Source organism: Erpetoichthys calabaricus, chromosome 15, assembly GCF_900747795.2.
Source record: "Erpetoichthys calabaricus chromosome 15, fErpCal1.3, whole genome shotgun sequence".
NCBI lineage: Eukaryota > Metazoa > Chordata > Cladistia > Polypteriformes > Polypteridae > Erpetoichthys > Erpetoichthys calabaricus.
In genome coordinates, this window is record NC_041408.2 from 45,947,810 (window position 1) to 45,967,757 (window position 19,948).

The 19,948-nt window shown below is 38.9% G+C and overlaps 2 protein-coding genes across 9 annotated transcripts in view; one reads left to right on the forward strand and one right to left on the reverse strand.

Annotated features, from left to right (window-relative positions):
• The window catches only part of fancl (FA complementation group L), an 89,295-nt gene extending 72,931 nt beyond the window's left edge, over positions 1–16,364 (forward strand). For 2 of the 4 annotated variants that reach the window (XM_051919624.1, XM_051919626.1), the window contains 4 exons: positions 4,130–4,175; positions 4,266–4,347; positions 11,613–11,729; positions 11,812–11,931. In XM_051919624.1, the coding sequence (XP_051775584.1) occupies positions 4,130–4,175; positions 4,266–4,347; positions 11,613–11,729; positions 11,812–11,928 (362 nt within the window). In that variant the 3' untranslated portion in view covers positions 11,929–11,931. Of the gene's footprint in view, positions 1–4,129; positions 4,176–4,265; positions 4,348–11,612; positions 11,730–11,811; positions 11,932–16,216 lie in introns of those variants that run through there. The other 2 variants (XM_028821030.2, XM_051919625.1) reach the window with 2 other exon arrangements.
• LOC114666252 (serine/threonine-protein kinase VRK2) overlaps positions 13,835–19,948 on the reverse strand; it is a 136,400-nt gene continuing 130,286 nt past the window's right edge. For 3 of the 5 annotated variants that reach the window (XM_051919619.1, XM_028821029.2, XM_051919618.1), the window contains 2 exons: positions 18,703–18,858; positions 13,835–16,538 (listed from right to left, as the gene is read on the reverse strand). In XM_051919619.1, coding sequence (XP_051775579.1) covers positions 16,329–16,538; positions 18,703–18,858 — 366 coding nt within the window. In that variant the 3' untranslated portion in view covers positions 13,835–16,328. The remainder of the gene's footprint in view (positions 16,539–18,702; positions 18,859–19,948) is intronic. The other 2 variants (XM_051919621.1, XM_051919620.1) reach the window with 1 other exon arrangement.

Genomic DNA, 19,948 nt, shown 5'->3' on the forward strand with positions numbered 1-19,948 from the left:
GGCTGTGCACCCGGAAGCACTCCGGGTGTCCCTGGTCTTCTTCCCCCCAGCACTTCCTGGTGTGGCGGAAGTGCTGAGGGTCAGAGCTCCAAAGGCATTGGGGCACCACCTGGTGGTGACCACGGTCCCCTACAGGGTTGAGCTTCCAAGCTCTGTACCCATGGTCCCCATAGCCTCCAGTGCGGTCTCCCCCACATGGTCTGGGGGAGGCGCAAGCCCTCCTCCGGTCCTCTGGGGCGTCCCGGCCGGGTCACCACCACCCCCCCTGGCCACCTGCAACACTGCCCCACCGCCAGCGAAGACCTGTCAGTCAGAATGACTCGTCCCGCGAGGGCAGCTCATCCCCGAAGTGGGTCCTACTGCTCGTCCAGGATCCGGTCCTACAACACATACAGAAACAGGGGAGGAGACGCTGCCTGGACACCACCACCTGGTGTCCTGTCGTGCCTCGCACAGGCAGCGCTCCTACCGGCACCCCGGGACTTGCCTTTTCGGCACCCCCTCTGAGGTTTTCGTACCCCTTTGGTTGGAGCCACTCACATCTCCGTAGCCTCCGCCAGCTGTGACAGTGCCAGATTACCAGTAAAGAGTCCTCCGGCGAAGCAGCCCGTCCCGCGAGGGCAGGGCCCCAACGAAGCGGGTCCTACTGCTTGTCCAGGGTCCGGTCCTGCGACACAGACAGAAAAAGGGGCAGAGATGCTGCCTGGACACCACCACCTGGAGTCCCTCTGTGCTGCGCACTGGCAGCGCTCCCCCCTTCGACCAGCACTCCAGGACTTGCCTTTTCGGCACCCCCTCTGCGGGTTCCGTATCCGTCTGATCGGAGCAGATGGGTCCGCTCGCCCTGCTGTCACCTCCGCCAACTCTGGGGCTTGCCTCTTCCTCCGCAGAGGGTGGCCATTCTCCGGACGTGAGTTTCCTGCCTCACATCCGCCCATATCGGAGGAACCGGCATTCTTCCCTCGATTCCTCCCTTTCCTCTGGGACGCCATGATGGTTTGGGTCTGCGCATGGTAAACACGTAGATCCTGTCCCGTTTGTGTCCCTATGGAGCGGCACGAGACCACTGCAGGCTCGGGGCATAGTGCACCCGGGGCACTCATCAGCCCCCGTCCTGCCGGCCCTCTCGGTCTTTCTCCCCTCACCATGCGCAAGGCCCTCAGCCCTGCCTCCACTGTTGGAGACCCCCCTACTTGGTTCCGTTCATTTGTATCACGGGCCTTTTCGATGGGATCTCCCTTATGCTTTACGGGGTCGGCTTTACTCACCGTCCCCGCCGTGCCGCTCCGGCAGAAGGATCCAGCGTCGCATTGTCCTCTTCACGCACGTAGTGCCCGCACTGACGCAGCTGCCTTCCTCTCCAGCTCTTGCAACTCCGCATGGAGGGCACGAAGCATCTGTGGAAGCGGATCTGCAGGCTTCCAGCTCATGCAGAGCTGCTGGCAAGCACATAAAGACATTCGGCATTGACTCACCTGGCTGTCAGTCACATCCGCCGACTGCTTTCTGTGGGGCCGTTCCTCCGGCCCAGTCGGGTCCTTCCCTGGCACGAGATGGACATTCCTTGGTCCCGCCTCCATCCAATCATCGGTGGGCAGGCAAGATGCACCTTCCAATCCCGTGCCTGTCTCGGGGAGGGACTTCCGGTCCGCGGCAATCTTGGTTTCCCTCCTCCTAATGCGGTGACAAGCCGGCTTTCTGAGTGTGGCTGAGGGCCAGGGCTCCAAAGGCATTGGGGTGCCCCCTGGAGTTGACCACGGGTCCCTACAGGGTTGAGCTTCCAAGCTCTGTACCCGTGGTCCCCATAGCTGCCAGGGTAGTCGCCCCCACGTGGTCTGGGGGAGGCGCAAGCCCTCCTCTGGTCCTTCGGGTCGCCCCCCCAGCCACCTGCAACAATCCTAACACAAGAACTTTTTATCACTTACATTTAAGCATTTCCAATAAAATATATATATATAATAGAGAGAGAGAGAGAGACAGAGATATAGATAGATGGCTACACATGATATAGATATCCTTGACTCCATTGTAAGTTTGTTTATATGGAAGGCAAAAAGACAGCATTACAAAAATCGAAAGCACACCATGACATTGTTTTAAGTGACTTTTAGCTATACTTCTGGGTTGGGTTGCAAATATTCATAATTTGAGATAATGGAAAGAAGAAGAAAGTGGTGAATATATACCTACCTGGTTGGATTTGGAAAGAAAATCATGTAAAACATCCACTCTGTCCTACGGTCACCAACTATTGTCATCATTTTATCAGTACTCGGATTAGGCTTTATTCTCTTATTTCAATCTAGTGTGAAAAACACTTTAAGAAAGATTGTTGTTTGCTGCTCCTTTTCAAGGTAGCTTGGTAGCCTTGTCCTCCCTCGGTTAAACACTATGTAAGACTTAGAGGTCATTAGGTATCTCTAACCTTGGAGATATTTATATTGCTAATGCTTTTGCACCTTTTAAACAACTCTGTTGTAAATACAGAATTCATTCAATACACATTTTTTTAATTTACAAGTAAGGTACTTTGTGGAAAAAGAGACTGCATTCTGTAATCCTGTGCTTAATATATAAACAAAATATTTTAATTAGTAATTAAGGGACTATTGGTAGCATTTCAAGACACTGAATATCACTGTATATCAATTAATATTGCTGTCATCAACACTAGACCACCTTAGGCAATGTTGGGAAAGAGACCTCTTTATCAATATTTCAGACAAGGAATGGAATTCAGTAATTTACAATATTAATTATTAGTTTCAAAACTTGAATGTAATTCAGATTATATCTGTACATCGGACACCGCTGTCTAAATTAAAATTTTCTAAAATATATCAGGATGGCCTTGCTAGGGCATATGTTTTAGGACATTCCAAAATTTAAATCCTTTTGAGCCCATTATTTTCTTAACTCTCTGATAGCATGGGATTAACACTCATCATTAATCTTTTTACAGCAGATTTTGGAGTTATTTTGGACGAAATAACACTATCTAGTGATAAACTGGCTGTGATTTCCTGTATTACTTTCTTAGTCCATCAACTAATCATACTTAAATGGGAAAAATATCAATGAACCTCCATAACGTAGTGGCATATTATCTAAAACTAGCCACATTACCTGTCAAAGACTGCTTTATGACTACCACTGCTGTGAAAACATCATTTGTATTTTGGAGAAGGTGACTTTCAGCATGTCCGTCACGCCTTTACTACTTCCCACATGTCTCAACCGCTTTGGCCTGGCACTACTTTTGTCAGTTGTGTTACCAAAGCCAAGCTGATCAATCAGATTGCTCAGTGGGACTGGACAAACACACACACATATAGTCACGTTTAATAAACAGTACAGAGAAAAAAAAATCTAATTTTCCTTCAATGGATATGGGCAGAGCGTCTTTAGAATTTGACAAAAATGCATTAATGTTATTCTAAAATAAATCTGCTGCCGGGTTCCCACCAGCATCTCGGCTAAACTTCTGTTGTTTTAATTTAATATGAATATGTATAACACAATGGGTCTCTTTTTGTTACTAATGCTCTCTACTGTGGGTAAAGGGGGGTACTTTAGTCTGGTTTAAGATTAAAAATTAAATGGGATTGATTGTATATGTGATCTGATCTAACTTTTTTGTATTAATTTGTTTAAAATCTGTGCTTGATTATCATATTATAGCAGTTCTTTAGCAATGTGTATTTCTCTCAATAACTAAAATTTAATAAAAAAAAAAAAAAAATGGGATAGGTGTTTGCATTTTGATCAGCTGTAGATGAGGATACTGTTTCCTTTTTGAGGTATTTAAAAGTTAATATTAAAATTATTACTGAACTAACAGGGTACACACAGCCTGTTCAAAAGGAAACATTTGATGCAGGAATTGTTCATCTCGTGATAAAGAATATGGTTGTTACTGCTTTTTCCCCACTCTTGCCTATCCTTCTCTTTAAGAGTATCCAACCAAAATGAGAAATGTTTACTTGTAAGTGTACAGTATATACAGAAAAATGATTGCATGTGTTACTCTAATCTTAGCAAAATAAGCACATATATATATACTATGGATACGGTATGTGATGTTTAATTAATCGTGTTAGTAAATATCCTTAAACATTTCTTTCTACAGTTGTAGCACCTCTGAGAAATATACTGAATACAAACATGCACTTATGGTAATGCAGTTATTTTTCTATTTTTTCACTTGAAAATATATTTGTCAAATTTGTTGTCATCTATGTAACATTTAAAATTAATTGTTGTAGGAATCCAGATTATAGCATACTGCACAATTTAAAAGAAGTTTTGGAAATAGAGTTTCCATTACCAGGCTCCCAGGAAACATCTGTAAGTACTGATGAAATAATAAATCTATGTGGTGCATACTTTAAGCATGGTCCTAAATGCTGTAAATAAATGCAAATAAGAAAATATTTTAGAAACTTTAAATTGCCTAAAAAAATTTGGATTTGATAAAATGAAAACATTCCACATTGTAATTCCACATAAATGTTCAAAAACGGAAAAGGGTTAGGGAATTTAAATATGCAAAAAGAGAGTTAAATAAAAATACAGCAGTAAACAACAAAAAAAATGACACAATCAACAAGACTTATCAGAACTGGACATCCTGTTGGTAAAGTACCAGATGGACAACCTGGCGTGGTTATGCTTCTGTATCTGGAGTAGTTGTACCTTTCTTGTCTGCAGACTTTATGACAGTTGTTTGTAGGGTTTTCAGAGACGGGTTCAGTGCTCATTTTAACTAGCAACAAAGTAAAAGACATTCTACTGAACAAGATGTAGTGAACCCCAAATTTTGAATGGGAGACAAAGTTGGAAACAAATTTGCTGGTGTTCTATGCTTTAAAAAAGGGAGATAGTTTAATTTTATCTAATGCTAGGACCCTACTGTGTTTGTCCTTCCATCAGCTATTTATAGACAGCGACAACAGGCAAATGTCAAACTAAGTAGAATAATAATGATGAGTAAACCTTGTGGAGTTTATTTCGCTGCAAGTTTGGCAGAATCGTAGAAATGTTCAGGAACTTTGCTGAACTAAGCAAAATGGGGAAGAAGAAACTGAACTATCTTTGAGTGGAGTATATTAGTGCAGTGGCCGTTAAAGTATCCATGAAGGCTAGGGTAATGTCTGGCAAACATGCTGGACTTGATTATTTTGGCCAAAAATATGATGTGACAAACTGTGAATAAGTAAAATAAATACATGCCAGCTACAGTACATACTGGTTAAATATAAGAAAAGGTGGCGTGGGCCGAATGTATGTGCAGCAAACCTTAAACCCTATGAAATGATATCAAAAGATTTAGAACTATTTATAAGGTGTTTCTATCTTCTTGATGGAAGTAAGAAGTGCAAAGCACCTGTACAGATAGATTGGAAATAAAATAAAACTTGTGCCAGCTACATCCATTCTTACAAAAAGAAGATAGAAATGCCTTGTACATAATAATAAATCTTTTGTTGTTGTTATTATTATTTGACAGGGTCTCGCATGTTTTTGGACTATGGAAGGGGGCGAATCAGGCTGGTTTTGACTAGGCACTGTGCTGACTGGGCAAGTATGGCCCAGAAACTCACCACTGGCCTTCTCACTTCATTGGTATCTGGAAAAGTCCAACAACTGGAGATCAAAGTTTAGAAAAGGGTACCCTTACTTCTAAAATTGCGATAATAATTTAAAACTTAAAAAAGTCCCACCATATCCTTCTATCCAGCAATGGGTGTATGCTCCCAGAGATTCTATTTTCTTTTAAAAATTGCAATTTTTAAAATCAAACCAAAAATATATAATACAGTAAAATATTGTATCCTTCCCTGGTGTTATGGCGATAATTCTAAGTTCTTTTAAAATTGGCTGATACTCGTAATAATAATATTTCAAAGGAAGCCCCTGCCAAAGCATGATGCAGATGTGGGATTGGGCCACTTTGAGAGTGCGAGAGGCATTTTTCCTAGGTACTGCAGGAGCAATGTCGTCCATCCATCTCTAGGTGAGGTTCCATTTTCTGTGCAATTATCAGAGCTTTATACTTTTTTGACAGTTTTTGGTTCCAAAATAAGAACATGCAGTTTCTAAAAATGGGATTCAAACTTTTTCTACCTCAGTCTAATTTTAAATAACATACAGTTACTGCTGACCATAAATTGACTATCACCAAACAAGGGGTACACCAGCTCTTTTTAATAGCCTGTCTAGGCTGATCCATCTGTTTGTTCTTATTGCTGTTTCGCTTTCTCCTTGTCAGCTTGCTTATGTTGCCTAAGTGTTTTAGCTGTGTCTATTCATCGGGCACCTGTCTTAAATAAAACAATATAATGTTGAATAAACCTTGAAGATCAGAGTGGCACACTTCAAACCTTAGGCTACAATCCTCCACTACCAGTTTATAAATTTAAAATGCATACAATCCAACAAAAATGACAATTCAGACAAGCCACCAACACAAACCCCCCATCTTTGTCCAGTCAGGATTGTTTATAACATACACAACATTAAACATGACTTAGTAAACAAGGACAATACCATATGTAGCAGTACTATATGTCTTGTGATCTATGATGTATGCATTATAATGAATTTATTTGAGGTAATAAATAATTACATTTAAATAGTTAAAAAAAATATTTTTCTATTGGATGAAATTACGGAACACATTTTCTTGCTATCCATTGCTTTTCTTATCAGATGAATTCAGTTTTGAATGTAGGAATGGGGAGATAACATCATCAACTAGTGCTTGGACTGAGCCGTTCCTTATAAAAGACTAAATTAATTATGTATTGTATTAAACAATGCTTTCCTTTTTTGAAATCTAAATGAGTATATTGCAACACTGAAACTGTATTCTTGTTGTGTTGAGTACTGCAATACACATCTAAGTTTAAAGACATTTACAATGATTAAAGTAAATTCTGCCTAACAAACAAACAAATGTAGTACTGCAATTGCATATTGAACCAACTACACCCTGATTAAATTCATTATAGTGAATAGATGATATAAAAATGTGACATATCAAAGAAAATATGCTTGTGGGAAGTTTCAGAATACACGACCAGGTCTTTTACTTAAATACTGTTGACCATGTACAAAAAAATATAAAAATCTTATCCTTAATTGAAGCTGCCATAGGTAGGTCGGCAGTTCAGCACAACTAAAGGCAGTAAGAGTATACCGTGGTGCAGGGATAGTTTCCTTTTAGCTGTATGGTATGATCAGACTTGAAGTTTCTTATTGGAGAAGACTTAACCTACTTTTAAAACCATTTTGAAAGAGAACTTGATCAGAGTGGAAGTCACACTAAGCGCTATAAAAAGAAATAGAAGAGGATGCTCCACAGTCTGTCTCAGACCTTGTCCACACTAGCAGATACATTCAAATATACAGTACTTCTTGTTTTATTTATTTTGGCCTTCTACATACTGTACACCGAAACTGTGTTCAATGTCTGGAAAGTAATATTTTTTTAAATATTCTCCAAAGTTTGAAAACAGCAAGTGGATGAGAAAAATGTAACTTTTTAACACTAGAGTCCCTGAAGTCTACGAAAAAACTCGCAATCCATCACCTCTCCATCAGCATCTTTTGTTTTACAAATGTGTCGATCACCACAAGCAGCCTGCTATCCCATCCCCCGGGCCTGACAGAGTTGAGGTCAGTTGCAAAATTCTCAAAGCTCAGGTCTCTTTATCTGGCAGTGAAGTGCCTGGAGTTGTATTGGGTAAATAATATATCACTATTTTGAATACATATATTTCATGTGTGTTCCGTGTCTAAAATGATCTGTGTACGTGTAGAATGACAGGAACTGCTGAACACATAGCTAAAACAGAAACTTTTTCCATGTTATACTAATAATGATGTGAAGTGTATAATGTGTGAGGACTTTAGTCCAAATATCAAATAAACGTGCGATTTTATTCAAGAATATAAATAAAGGGAAAAAAAAAACATTTGATTTTCATGTTCATGTCAATGAGTTAAAAATCCAAACTCAAATGTCAATTGACAGGAAGTTATGTATTCATGAATGGTGCAGAGGTACGAACTGCTGCTTTATAACCCAAAGGTACCGGGTTTGAGACGGGGTGCTTCACGTTTTGAGTAGTTATTCTATCAGTTTACTTTGGGGTTTGTTCTTCAAACTAATAACACTTTTGGCTGATAAACGGTGTATGCCCATTGGGAAAGGTATACATGTACGTTCACTTTTCAGAGTGAATGATAAACTTTCAGCAACAACATGAAAACTCCAGCGTGCATGGAAAACTTTTAAAATGAATACAGTAATCCCTCACCTATCGCGGGGGTTACGTTCCAGAGCCCCCCCGCGATAGGTGAAATCCGCGAAGTAGCGACCTATATTTATTTTATTATTTATACATATTTTAAGACTTTATAAACCCTTCCCACACTCTTATAAACCTTTCTCACTCTCTTGTTAACCTTTCCCACACTCTTATAAACACTTCCTATGCTCTTAAACACTTTCTACATTCTTAAACACCTCAGACCAACACTGCACACTGCCTACACGCAGCGATCAGACGTCAATGTGTCTGCACTCGCATTGTGAAGGGGGGCAGCTGAACTCACGCTGAGCAGAAATGGACTTTGTGCTGCTTCTGCCAAAATGCCTGCTTGTCGCTCTGCTCGAGGAGTGTGTGTGTGTGTGTGTGGGAGCTGAACGCACCTTCGCTCAAACCCCCCCTCCCCGGAAGCGCAGTTCGCATTGTCAAGGGGGTGGGGAGCTGAATGAACGCTAAGGAGAAGTGGACTTTGTGCTGGGTTTGTGCTGCTTGTCGCTCTGCGTGTCAATAATTTAAAAGCCTGTACAATCAGGCTTTTAGGTGTACATCACCAATTTTCCTGTCTCACTGTCTTGTCTTGCGTGAAGTTAAAATGTTTTATAATAGTGAGATGTTACTCATATCCTTAGCCCGACATCCACATATCATATGTGTTAACAAAGTGTGTTTTATAAGTTTACATGTGTTTAAAGCATGTGGGATGGGTATTTTAAGGCTTAAACTAAAAAAATGTTTATTTATATGGTCTTTCTATATCACGGATTTTCTCCTGTTGCTGATGGGTCTGGAACATAACTTCCGCGATAGGCGGGCAATCACTTGTATTTAAAAATCCGCGAAAGTCGTGAATCCGCGAAAAGTGAACCGCGAAGTAGCGAGGGATTACTGTACATCATTTTTAAATGTATCTGTGCCAGTGTGGACCAAGTATTTTTTTGTGGTTGGTGAGTACAAAGGTAACAACCTGGTAATTAGTGGCCTACTAGAACAGAAGTGATTCATCTTTAGGATGATACAGCTAGCACAGAACTGAAGGAAACTGGTGGAGTCAGCAAAAAGTTGCAAAAATTAAAGTGAATCTTCATTTTTAATAAGGTAAAAAGATATCTGATATTTCTTAATCTGCCAGTACAGTTTTAAATCCATAAATGTGGCATTTTGGAATTTTTGATGACTTGTGGTAAGTTATACTAAAGCATGTTGCTGACATACAGCCAATATCCAAGGCATTAAAAGACACTTTTTTATTTACAGGCAATAAACATTTTATTCTTTAGAATGTTGTTACCTTTACAGTTATAGTTAGGTCCATAAATATTTGGACAGAGACAACTTTTTTCTAATTTTGGTTCTGTACATTACCGCAATGAATTTTAAATGAAACAACTCAGATGCAGTTGAAGTGTAGACTTTCAGCTTTAATTCAGTGGGGTGAAAAAAACGATTGCATAAAAATGTGAGGCAACTAAAGCATTTTTTTAACACAATCCCTTCATTTCAGGGGCTCAAAAGTAATTGGACAATTAATTCAAAGGCTATTTCATGGGCAGGTGTGGGCAAGTCCGTCGTTATGTCATTATCAATTAAGCAGATAAAAGGCCTGGAGTTGATTTGAGGTGTGGTGCTTGCATGTGGAAGATTTTGCTGTGAACAGACAACATGCGGTCAAAGGAGCTCTGCATGCAGGTGAAAGAAGCCATCCTTAAGCTGCGAAAACAGAAAAAACCCATCTGAGAAATTGCTACAATATTCCGAGTGACAAAATCTACAGTTTGGTACATCCTGAGAAAGAAAGCAAGCACTGGTGAACTCAGCAATGCAAAAAGACCTGGACGTCCACGGAAGACAATAGTGGTGGATGATCGCAGAATCATTTCCATGGTGAAGAGAAACCCCTTCACAACAGCCAACCAAGTGAACAACACTCTCCAGGGGGTAGGTGTATCGATATCCAAGTCTACCATAAAGAGAAGACTGCATGAAAGTAAATACAGAGGGTGCACTGCAAGGTGCAAGCCACTCATAAGCCTCAAGAATAGAAAGGCTAGATTGGACTTTGCTAAAGAACATCTAAAAAAGCCAGCACAGTTCTGGAAAAACATTCTTTGGACAGATGAAACCAAGATCAACCTCTACCAAAATGATGGCAAGAAAAAAGTATGGAGAAGGCGTGGAGCAGCTCATTATCCAAAGCATTCCACATCATCTGTAAAACCACGGTGGAGGCAGTGTGATGGCTAGGGCGTGCATGGCTGCCAGTGGCACTGGGACACTAGTGTTTATTGATGATGTGACACAGGACAGAAGCAGCTGAATGAATTCTGAGGTGTTCAGAGACATACTGTCTGCTCAAATCCAGCTAAATGCAGTCAAGTTGATTGGGCGGCGTTTCATGATACAGATGGACAATGACCCAAAACATACAGCCAAAGCAACCCAGGAGTTTATTAAAGCAAAGAAGTGGAAAATTCTTGAATGGCCAAGTCAGTCACCTGATCTTAACCCAATTGAGCATGCATTTGACTTGTTGAAGACTAAACTTCAGACAGAAAGGCCCACAAACAAACAGCAACTGAAAGCCGCTGCAGTAAAGGCCTGGCAGAACATTAACAAGGAGGAAACCCAGCATCTGGTGATGTCCATGAGTTCAAGACTTCAGGCTGTCATTGCCAGCAACGGGGTTTCAACCAAGTATTAGAAATGAACATTTTATTTCCAGTTATTTAATTTGTCCAATTACTTTTGAGCCCCTGAAATGAAGGGATTGTGTTAAAAAAATACTTTAGTTGCCTCACATTTTTATGCAATCGTTTTGTTCACCCCACTGAATTAAAGCTGAAAGTCTGCACTTCAACTGCATCTGAGTTGTTTCATTTAAAATTCATTGTGGTAATGTACAGAACCAAACTTAGAAAAAAGTTGTCTCTGCCCAAATATTTATGGACCTAACTGTAAACAGCAGTTCCTTAATGTGAAATACTGCAGTGTTACAGATAGAAGTCAAAATAATGTCATCTTGATTGGAAGCATATGAATTTTTTTTCAGTTCAATTTTAAACATTCAGAAAGTAACACAAAATATCTGAAATATGGATATACTGTAATGTCATAATATCCCATATAACCATTTTAAATCTACTTTGCCATACATACTATTTACTTTTGAATGTAGTCCAATGTAAATAAAACAAAATACTTAAGTGATTTGAAAGACACAAGATATATACAGGCATTTTTTCATTAACAAGTAAAGCTTCCCCCCTTTCAATTTGACAGAATTTCAGTATGGATTGTGGAATTTGTTACTCTTATCGTCTTGAAGCAGCGATACCAGACCAAGTTTGCAATGATCCGCGATGTGGTCAGCCTTTTCATCAGACTTGTCTCTATGAGGTAATTGCTGTCAGACAAAAAAAAATTATATAATGTGTGTTAAATGCAGATTAGTGAATAATTTAATTCCTTGTATTGGCAGTGGTTAAGAGGTCTTCCATCGTGCAGACAAAGCTTCAATATTGTTTTTGGAGAGTGTCCATACTGCAGCAAGGTATGTACAACTTTTTATGACTACAGTGTAGCTGGATTTGTTTAAAAATCGTTTATATATACACAGAATGTCTACTTTATTAGGTACAGCAACCTTACCTCCGAGATTCATTGTTCACACAATAGCAGCACCCCATGTCCAGTCAAAACATTCAAACCAGGGAGAATAAGAAGTAATTAGGGATGTGATTGGCAATAACCAATGTGGAGGGGGATGACCTTGAGCATTAAATGTACTCGGAATGACCCATAGACATACCAAAAGTCCAGTAACAAAAGATTTATTACAGGAAAAATAAGGTGTCAGGGAGGTACAGGGCACAGGGTTTACAACAGTAAAAGGAACACAGTAAATGCTAAGCCACTCTGGGGCCTGACTCCATAATACACAGTAATTCATTCCCTGTCCGGCTTTCTCTTTCTCGTTCCTGTCTTACCAATAGCATGGTTTTTCTTTCTCTTCTTCCACCACCTCTTCAGAATATTTTGTATGGCACCTCCAAGGTGTCTCTGAGTGTTCCCCAAACCCACAAAAATATCAGGGTAGAGCAGGTAAGAGGGAAAACAGGTATTTATTAGCAAAACATAATCATAAAAGGGTGGTTAAAACCAAAAGAGCAACAAGGAACAGAAGAATAAAAAAAGCAACAAACTACACCCCTGTGGGCCTTACTATAACAGATGATGGGCCCTTACTGACCCATAGGGTGGATGGTCGACATTCACACTATTAATCATTTTTTGAAACACTCGCATTCTCTGCTTCCTTGCTATTGTATTTATCCATAGAAAGGAGGTAAATTCTTAAAACCTGACCATATAAAAACCTTTAATAAATCAATTATTTATATAAATTAATAAATAAGGGAACCAATAATATTCTAAGAGAAATATTGTAGAAACAGAAATAAGATGTAAAAAAATATTCTGATTATTAACATAGCTAAGAAACAGAAATAAGATAAACCCCAAAAACACAAAAATTCAACATGGAAAAGTCTCAAAAGACCACAAACATTAGTAACAAGGGAGAAAAAGAAGTCCAGAAAAATGAGCAGAAAACACAGAAGAGAAACGAATGTCAATGCAAAGCAGCAGGGACCACAGGTTGTTGTAATCAGGCCTCAGGTCAGGTATGGCAGCCAGATGACTGCAGCACCAGTAGGCTTTTACCTAATCATAAGGCTTACTGCTCAATTTATCGATAAATTAACTTGATTAATATAGAAAAGGTGTAAATTAATTAAACATAATAATGGAGGGAAATTAAAAACTAAAAAACTGGCAAAATTTGAAAAAAAGAAAAAGAAAACACAGGCAGAGACCCTCAATAACCCTCACATCCAGTTCCTCTGATACAACTGATCATTTTCCCTACGTGCCAGGTTAGCCCTTGAAACCAGTTCATTCCCATTCCAAGCTCCTTTGTCTGGAATTTGAAAAAGAGTTTAAACATCCTGCTCGGGACAACTTCTGGCGTCAGGAAAGCACCAGAAAACTCCTGAGTCTGTCCATGAAGAACTCACCTGGTGGCTCTAAATGTCCTTGCTGTCCTGGAGCCCTGTCTTGTAATATAATGGCTAGATCCCTGAAAAGGGTTCACACACACAATTAATGCTGCCAGCCATTATTCCTGAAGTAATGACTTCCAGGGCACCATCCATTATTTTTTATATTGGTAGCTCTGCCAGCTCTAATACAGTGCAAAAACAGCCCTAACCATGTCTAGGTGTACACAATGCAGATATCCACAAATGCATGTTTAGCTTTTCATCTGTGTCAGATGATGGATGGTACAACTAATTGCTCATTTAGTATTAATTTTATTACATTTTACTACTCACCATATCAGAAAGCACTAATATTTCTCATTTTCTTTCTACATCAAAAAGTACAGAGATTGAATTTGAGTATTCTGTTTATGAAATATACAGTAATTCATATCAAAATCATTTTTCAAGCCTATTCAGAGCAAAAAGAGCTTTATTGTTCAAAGTAATTTACAACTCAAAAGTATATACTAGGGTAATATAGTATAATAAAATTCAAAGTGAGTTGTGTATTTAAGCACAAATACAGTGAATAAACATACTTTTTACCTTTTGTTTTTAATTTGCATGCCAAAATAATAGCATTTAAAACTGACATTTGTTTCAGTGAGATGAGCCATTTCTAGAAAGTACCTCGCACAGACTCACGGGACAATGATTACATTTTTTTTCCATTTTTTTTAATGTATTAAGACACCAACACTTTATTTTGCTGCCTCAGAATTTGAAACAAATTCAAGTTTTTTCTTAGTAAAATGCAAAATGTGGGCCACCATGTAAATTAAATATGTCTAATATGTTTGATGGTTTTCCAATTGAAAATTAGCACACTACAGTCAGGTCCATAAATATTTCGACAGTGACAGAATTTTCATAATTTTGGCTCTGTACACCAGCACAGTAGATTTGAAACAAATATATCAAGATGTGATTGAAGTGTAGACTTTCAGCTTTAATTCAAGGGGGTTAACAAAAATATTATATGAGCTGTTTAGAAAAGACATTTTTATACATGGCACTCCTGTTTTGCAGGGCTCAAAAGTATTTGGAGAATCTAATATCATAAATATAATTTTCCAAATTTGGTTGAAACTCCTTCACAGTCAATGACTGCCTGACGTCTGGAACCCATGGCCACCTTCAAATGCTGGGTTTCTATCCTCGTGATGCTTTGCCAGTCCTTTACTACAGCTGCCATCAGTTGCTGCTTGTTCGTTGAACATTCTGCCATCAATTTTGTCTTCTGTGAGTGAAATGCCTGTCCATTTGGGTTGGGGTCAATTGATTGACTTGGCCATTGAAGAATATTCCAGTTCTTTGTTTTGTAAATCATTTGTTGTCACAGTATGTTTTGGCTCATTGTCCATCTGTACCGTGATGTGTCATCCTGTCATTTGTGCAGCATTTGGCAGAATCTGAGTAGATAGTACAGCCCTATACACTTCAGAATTCATCCTGCTACTTCTGTGAACAGTCATATCATCAATAAACACCAGTGACTGACTGCCATTCACAGACATGCTTGATCATACCGTAACACTACTATATCATCTGTGAACTATGATGGAGGCATGCATTGGATCATGTGCTGTTTCTTTTCTTTCCAACATTCTAGTACATATTGATCTTAGTTTCCTTCATCCAAGGACAGTTATTCCAGAACTGGATAGGCTTTTAAAAAATGTTTTCTGGCAAAGTCTAATCTGTGTTTCCTACGCATGAGGCTTACCAGTAGTTGCCCCATGTGGCAAACCCTCTGTCTTTACTTTCATGTAGACTTTGCAATGATAGGTCTACCTCCTGGAGAGTGTTCTTGGTTTGGTTAAATGTTCTGAAGGGGTTCTTCACCAAGGACAAAATTCTGCAATGATCCAGAACAGTGGTCTTCTGTGGTTGTCCTGGTTGTCCATACCTTTTGATGTTGCTGAGTTCACCAGCGTGTTCCTTCTGTTTAAGAATGTACCAGATGGTTGATTTAACCACTCCTTGTGTTTCTGCTATCTTTCTAAATAAAGGGTTTGTTTTGTTTTCTCAGCCTACTGCTGGACTGTTTTTACTTGTATGGTCTGCTCTTTGGACCTCATATTGAGTTAACAGTGACAGCTTCTAAATGCAAATTCCACACTTGGAATCAATTCCAGACCTTTTACCGCCTTAATAGTTAATGAAATAATGAGGGACCACGGCTTGTCAGTCCAATGTCCAAATACTTTTGAGTTCCTGGAAATGGGGGGATATGCAGAAAAATTGCTGTCATTCCTTGTACAATATTTTTGGTAAACCCCTTAAATTAAAGCCCAAAGTCTACACTTAAATCATTGCTTTATTTCAGATCCATTGTGGTCACATACAGTGGCAAAATTATGAAAATTGTGTCTCTGCCCAAATGCTTATGGACTCAACTGTAACAGAATTCAGTCCTTATGTAGCTGCTGGTCTGGTGCAGGACCCATCCATCTGAGTATACTCTCTCCACACGGTCCCATAGACCTTTAATAGAACATCAAAGCCAGTTCCAAACTGGATTATACAGAAGCACCAGTCCAGAGCATGGCAAGGAGCCACACTGACTAAATATGGCAGGATAACAATGGGACGTGTTTATTGGAGCTGCAGATGAGTAATGTCATTAAACATTATGTTCATGGATCAACATCAAGAAAAACAAGTGTATCTTATATAAATATTTTAGATTCAGTACTGTACAAATATTCTCAATTTATACTATGTTTAAAAATAAAAACAAGCATTCATAATTAAAACTAACACTTTCTTTGTTTTAAGCCCATTACAGTGAAAATGAATTCCAAGAAGCTATGATCAGGCATTTTTGCCACTTTCCAGCTGAAGATGCACAGAGGAGCATTGTAATATTAATGTCTATTTTTTTTATAAGTCAATAAAGTGTAACTATTACAATTGATATGATTAGAAAAACGAGTAGAAGGCACCATTTTCTCCAAGAAAATTCTATTTGATCATCGTTTGCTTCTTGTTGTATTAAATACTCATCCTCGTACTGGCCGTCACTTCCTGTAAGTTTATTACATTCATCTTCTGCATATTTCTTTTTTATCTGTAGCTGCGTTTTTCTTGGATTTATTTCCTGGAAAGAAAAATGACAGAATAATATTAAAAACATTTTAACAGGTGTTTCATATACAGCAATTAGATTGTTAAAGACATTGTAAGACATTAGGAGTTAACTGTAGTTGCTTCCAAAGCAAAAAGCAGCACAAGTCTCGGTATCGAACTAAACTGGAAACCCAACGACTGGCAAGAGAATGTTCATTCTGTATCTGTTATATATTATATTTAATTTCACAACAAAGCAAAGAGTTTGATGCTATTCTGCCGTATCATGTCATTGTGAAACAGACATTAAATTAATTGAGTAAAAACCTCAATTATTTGTACTGTGAGAATATTTTCTGTTGGAAAGAAACTATTGCAGATGGGTACCTACATCAGTTGTTTTCTTCAGTCACAAATAGATTTCTTATGCAGTATTTAAATGAGAGTTTAGATGGTTTAACTGTCAGCACATTCCAAGTACTCACTTAACAATACACACACACATTATATATACAGTACTGTGCAAAAGTTTTAGGCAGGTGTGGAAAAAATGCTGTAAACAAAGAATGCTTTCAGAAATATAAATAATTTATTGTTATCAATTTACAAAATTCAAAGTGAGCGAACAAAAGAAAAATCTAAATCAAATCAATATTTGGTGTTACTACCTTTTGCCTTCAAACCAGCATCAATTCTTATAGATACACTTGCACAAAGTCAGGGATTTTGTAGGATTACAGTCAGGTGTATGATCAACCAATTATACCAAACAGGTGCTAATGATCATCAATGTCACACGTAGGTTGAAACACAGTCATTACCTGAAACAGAAACAGCTGTGTAGGAGGCTTAAAACTGGGTGAGGAACAGCCAAACTCTGCTACCGAGGTGAGGTTGTGGAAGACAGTTTCATGTCATGGCAAGATTGAGCACAGCAACAAGACACAAGGTAGTTATACTGCATCAGCAAGGTCTCTCCCAGACAAAGATTTCAAAGCAGACTGGGGTTTCAAGATGTTCTGTTCGAGCTCTTTTGAAGAAGCACAAAGAAACGGGCAACGTTGAGGATCGTAGACGCATTGGTCGGCCAAGGAAACTTAGTGCAGCAGATGAAAGACACATCAAGCTTATTACCCTTCGAAATCGGAAGATGTCCAGCAGTGCCATCAGCTTAGAACTGGCAGAAATCAGTGGGACCCAGGTACACCCATCTACTATCTGAAGTCTGGCCAGAAGTAGTCTTCATGGAAGAGTTGTAGCCAAAAAGCCATACCTCCGACATGGAAACAAGGCCAAGTGACTTAAGTATGCACGAAAACATAGGAACTGGGGTGCAGAAAAATGGCAGCAGGTGCTCTGGACTGAGGAGTCAAAATTTGAAATATTTGGCTGTAGCAGAAGGCAGTTTGTTCGTGGAAGGGCTGGAGAGCAGTACAATAATGAGTGTCTGCAGACAACAGTGAAGCATGGTGGAGGTTCCTTGAACGTTTGGGGCTACATTTCTGCAAATGGAGTTGGAGATTTGGTCAGGATTAATGGTGTTCTCAATGCTGAGAAATACAGGCAGATACTTATCCATCATGCAAAATACATTCAGGGAGGCTTATGATTGGCCCCAAATTTATTCTGCAGCAGGACAACGACCCCAAACATACAGCCAAAGTCATTAAGAACTATCTTCAGTGTAAAGAAGAACAAGAAGTCCTGGAAATGATGGTATGGCCCCCACAGCGCCCTGATCTCAACATCATCGAGTGTGTCTAGGATTACATTAAGAGACAGAAGGACATGAGGAAGCCTACATCCACAGAAGATCTGTGGTTAGTTCTCCAAGATGTTTGGAACAACCTACCAGCCGAGTTCCTTCAAAAACTGTGCAAGTGAACCTAGAAGAATTGATGCTGTTTTGAAGGCAAAGGGTGGTCACACCAAATATTGATTTGATTTAGATTTCTCTTTTGTTCATTCACTGCATTTTGTTGATTGAGGAAAATAAATGATTAACACTTCCATTTTTGAAAAGAATTCTTTGTTTACAGCATTTTTTCACACCTGCCTAAAACTTTTGCACATTATATAATATATATAAAATATATATATCAGTTACAAAGGAAACTAATAATTTATGCTATGAATTGAGAAAATAATGTAATAAAAATGAGACCACTTAAGAGATTTTTGAATGTTAAACATACGTCTTGTCTCTTTCTGTTGGGTAATTTCCCAGATGCATCTTGCAAAAAATATGCCTTTGTTAAATTCTGTGTTATCTTGTTAAAGTGATTTTCCTCCATTTTATTTTTCTTCTTGTACTTTTTATCTTTCTCTAGAGAGTTTTCATTTTCCTTGGCCTGATAGAGAACAAAAGAAATCCAACATAAGTAGACAACAGCTTTTCAAAAACATAATGCTAGTCACAGAATATATAATTTAGCAAAAGTTAAAAACAAGATACACTGGATATAAATATTCTGCACACCCTTACCATAATTTCTGATTTTGTTGATAAAGAGGCTGAAATATGACAAAGTAACACAGACAATTTCATTTTTAATATGTCCATAATCAACATGTTGAAGTGAAAAAAAAATTGGATTGTTTGTAGCACCCTACTATTTGGATATAATAGTAAACTTAGTAGTTAGCCTCAGTGACACATTATTTTATTTTTTTCTTGATGGAAATGTGATTGGTGCTCTTTACCACCAATCAAGGTATAGCGTGCCATTAGTCCTCCAATGAGATTAGCTTTTTTGGAAAAGGGTTAGAAGGAAAGGAAAATGGCGTGGAGATACAGTGAGGGGGCAGAATGTTAAATGAGACTAAGATAAAAACAGAGAAAGAAATGGGGTAAAGAAAGCTTATATCTTCAGCGTAAGAGAGAGAGCTTGGGGGGGGGGGGGAGAAGAAAAATGTGCTTTTTTTGTGTGTCATTGTTAAACAAGAGGAGGCATTGAGCGAGTTTGGCTCATTAGAACGCGGATGAAAAACGGAGTTCAGCTTTGAAAACTAAAAAAAAAAAGTGACGGAGAGACAAAGTGTCAAGATTGTGGAAATCTGCTAGCTAAAAGAAATGTGAAAAGGGAACGCACATTAATCCCACATCAAGACGAAGCTGTGAGATCTCCTGTATTTCATCATGAATGAAAAAGTGAAGCGTGACGGAAGTTCTAGAAGTACGCCGTGTGTACCTATGGATTTGTGTGCTGCAAATAAGCATGTCAATGATTTTTTTTTTCCATTATATTTTTTATATATAATAAAAGGGAAGGGGTATATTGTGTAATTAGCAAAAGGGTGAGTGTTTACAAAGCATGACTATAACAGCAGGGAAAAATATCATTGTTTCATTGGACCCATTAGTCGGGATGTGTTTAATGTGGATCCCACCAGTGAAGTTTCATTCTATGACATAAGTAACGTGCCAGTTCAACGGTGGGA